The following is a 3,755-nucleotide window of genomic DNA, read 5'->3' as shown; positions in this document are numbered from 1 at the left end:
TCAATATATGGTCGGAAAATGATACCATCTGCAAAATAAAATAAAAAACATCAATTATGCTGACATGCCACCAGGTCCATTCTTTTGTTTTCTTTTATTTCTTTTTTGAGTTTCATGACAGTCGCCATTTAGTAGTAACTAGTAAAGTGAGAAGAGTGGTGTTGGTGACGCTGAAATAGGAGTTTATTAGGGACTTGATTGGGACATTTCTGAAATTTTAAAGGCTTGATCATAACCAAAAATTGGATAAGAACTCACTTGAAATCTTTTGGATGATTTAAGAATCTTTGGTGTCTAATTGATTGTACTAAGGTAGCAGCAGACAGTTTAATAGTATAAATTTTTAAGAAGAAGTTGGCTAGAAATCTGAAGGGAACCGGGAAAACTACAAGTTTGAAGTGCTCCGTAATTTCATTTCTTTTTTGCAACAATCAAGGCGTATTATCACTTTTGGTCCGCGCCATAAACTATTTATATTTGGTAGTCAAAAAAGTTTATAAAATTTGTATATTTTTTTGTCTATAACATGCATAATTGTTAAAGAAAGTATTACTTAGCTAATAAGGATAGTTTAGTAATTACATCAACTAGTTAGTTATTCGGTTAAGATGGTAGTTAGTTAGTTAGTCTTAATTAGTCTAAGCTAGTTAGCAACTATAAATAACATTGTATACATCATTATTTGTATTAAGAAAAATAATAAAGATCTGATGATTCTCTCTCTGACGTTCTGCTCTTCTTCTTCTTCCCACTCTCTGCTTTGTCTTCTTCTTCTTTCAGTCACTAAATCAGTGACATTCATCAATCCTCTTGTAATTAGAACATGGTATCAGAGCAACCAAAGCAAGATTATCCAGCTTTGATTTGATCCAATTCCGCAATTCAAATTCAATCTTCACAATTCTTGATTGTATCGGAAAAATTCAAGATTTGCAAAATGGGTGATCAACAAGACAATAGTTCTCATCTGAATCAAACTTTTACTGCAGTATCAAATCAACCAGCATATATTGATTATAATCACCCTTTGTTTCTTCATCCCTCAGATGTGAGTGGTATACAGATTATTTCCTTTCAGCTAACAGGGATCGAGAATTACTCAGTTTGGTATCGATCTGTGCGTGTTGCTTTGCTAGGAAGGAACAAATTAGGGATGGTAGATGGTTCTTGTAGTAAAGAAAGCTTTCCTGCAACTATGGAAAATCATTGGGAGAGAGTGAATGTTATTGTACTGTCATGGATCATGAATTCTGTAAATAGTAGTCTTCTTGGTGGCATAATGTATGCCTCTAATGCTCAGGTGGTTTGGGATGATCTATATGAAAGGTTTTATAAGGTAGATGATGCAAGAACGTTTAATTTGCACAAAGAAATAGCCACACTGACCCAAGGCACTTCCTCTGTATCTGTGTATTATTCAAAATTGAAGGATACGTGGAAAGAATTTGAAGCCTTAATACCAGTTCCTGGATGTGATTGTCCAAGATCTAGGGACTTTGTGGTGTATCTGCAAAAGCTAAAAGTGTTTCAGTTTCTTATGGGTCTTAATGAATCCTACTCACAAGCCAGGAGTCAAATTCTCATGAGAAGCCCTCTTCCAACGATTAATCAAGCATATTCAATGATCATAAGTGATGAGAGTCAAAAGGCAGTAGCTGCTACATCTGGAGTCTTAGGTGCAAATCCATTAGGAAATTATGATGTAGCAATGTATACAAGAAATATAGAAAATCAAAGATATAAAAAGAATTACAATGTTCAATGTGATTTCTGTAAGCTCAAAGGTCATAGCAAGGAAAATTGCTTCAAGATTGTTGTTTACCCACCAGATTTCAAGTTTTTTTTAAAAAAAAAGTTAATGGTGGAACAGGAGAACCAGCAGTATATAATGTGCTTGCAGAAATACCAAATCAACAGCTTAATGTGAACTAAACTAGAACTTATCAGCAGGCACAATCCCAGATGACTAACTCTTTTCAAAACTTAGGTCATGCTGATAATTCACAGTCAATGCCAATTCCACAGATAGGAGCTTTTACAAAAGATCAATATGAACAAATATTGCAAATTCTCAACAAAACTAACACTGAAAGCAACAACACTAGTTATGCAACAAATATAGCAGGTATGATTACTGCTTTGTTAGTCTCAAATTGTCCAAAAAAATGTATTATTGACACTGGTGCAACAAACCTCATGGTGTCTGATATTGAAATGCTAAATCAGAACTTGGATTAGCAGCATCTAAACCTATTAACACTCATATGGACACAAATATAAAACTCACAACAAGAGAGTTTGATGAATATTTCTGCAATGATAATCTAGCAGAAGATGAAGTACTAGCAGATCAAGGCAGCTATCAAAGACTCATAGGTAAACTTCGGTACTTAACTGTTACTAGGCCAGATATATCCTATAGTGTTCAGACACTCCGCCAATACCTACAACAACCACAGAAATCTCACATGGAAGCTGCATTACGAATTGTGAGATATATCAAAAGTCAATCAGGCCAAGCCATTCTTCTATCTAGCAATAATAATGAAACGGCTACAGCTTATTGTGATGTTGATTGGGCAGCTTGTCCACATACGAGAAAATTAGTCACAGGATATCTAATCAAAATAAGAGAGTCACTGATTTCATAGAAGTCCAAGAAGTAAACTACAATCTCCAGAAGTTCTGCTGAAGCAGAATACAGAAGCCTAGCATCTATTGTTGCTGAATTAACATGGCTACTGGGGTTAATGAAAGAGATTGATGTAAAAGTTGATCATCCAGTTACTATCTTTTGCGACAGCAAAGCTGCTATTCAAATAGCAGCCAACCCAGTCTATCATGAAAGCAGGGGCGGCTCAAGTGTAAATGGGGCCTAAGGTGAAAGTTTAATATGCGGCTTAAATATTTATAGAAATGTTATATTATATATAGTTTAATCCACGTTGTAGCTGGGAATTCTCGAAGGCTTTCCTTGAGTCTCCTCGTAGCTTCCGCGTTTTTTTCATTCAAATTGCTTGTGAAAGCTATAGCTGCCCAGTTATCAGGTACACGTGATGTCATTCTTTCGCGTTGAAATCTGTCCACAAATTCTCTAAGCAATTTTGAATCCCCTTGCTTAATTTTGAAAATATCCTTCATTCTTTTTTTCACTTTTTAGGTTCCCGAGAGTGCTTTGATGAAAGAATCTGCAAGCTCAGCAAAAGAATTTATAGAATTTTCAGTTAAAAGGGAATACCATGTTAGTTCTCCTTTGGTGAGCGTTTCACCAAATTTCTTGACTAATACCGATTCGATCTCCTACTTAGTCAAATCATTGCCTTTACGCCCGTTGTGAATGCAGTCACGTGGTCCCGTGGGTCTGTTGTTCCATCATACTTTGGAATATCAGGCATTTTAAACTTTTTTGGAATTGGGAGTGGGGCAGCACTCGGCTTCCAGGGTTGTTGCAAATATCTGTCCATGTTTACCCCTTTGATTATGGGCGGCATCCCGGGTATCTGCTCTATGCGTTCACTTTGCTCCTTGAGCTGTTTCTGCAAGGTTAGTACTAAATTTTGTAAATCAGAATTAATTACATTACCTGGTTCTCTCTCCTGCGATTTACTGGGGGTTCCACCGTTGCCTGAGTTAACAAGCCCGGAACGAGAGTTTTCTATAGTGTTATTATTTGGAGAAGGTGTGGGTGTTGCAACAGGTAACTGGTTAACAAGCACCTCAACAACATTGTTGATCTGAGTAGTAATTAATTTCTG

The 3,755-nt window shown here is 36.2% G+C and overlaps 1 protein-coding gene across 1 annotated transcript; it reads left to right on the top strand.

Annotated features, from left to right (window-relative positions):
- The first annotated feature begins 937 nt into the window (after positions 1 to 937).
- On the top strand, positions 938 to 1,927 carry LOC138877420 (uncharacterized). The gene has a single exon (XM_070157029.1). The coding sequence runs from the start codon at positions 938 to 940 to the stop codon at positions 1,925 to 1,927; it is 990 nt and encodes a 329-aa protein (XP_070013130.1).
- Positions 1,928 to 3,755: the final 1,828 nt, after the last annotated feature.

Source organism: Nicotiana sylvestris, chromosome 1, assembly GCF_000393655.2.
Source record: "Nicotiana sylvestris chromosome 1, ASM39365v2, whole genome shotgun sequence".
NCBI classification, from domain to species: Eukaryota; Viridiplantae; Streptophyta; class Magnoliopsida; order Solanales; family Solanaceae; genus Nicotiana; species Nicotiana sylvestris.
This window is presented reverse-complemented; position numbering and strand designations above follow the sequence as displayed.

Bases quoted from the DNA above. Each gene is read 5' to 3' on its own strand.
- LOC138877420 (XM_070157029.1), top strand. From the start codon at position 938: ATGGGTGATCAACAAGACAATAGTTCTCATCTGAATCAAACTTTTACT.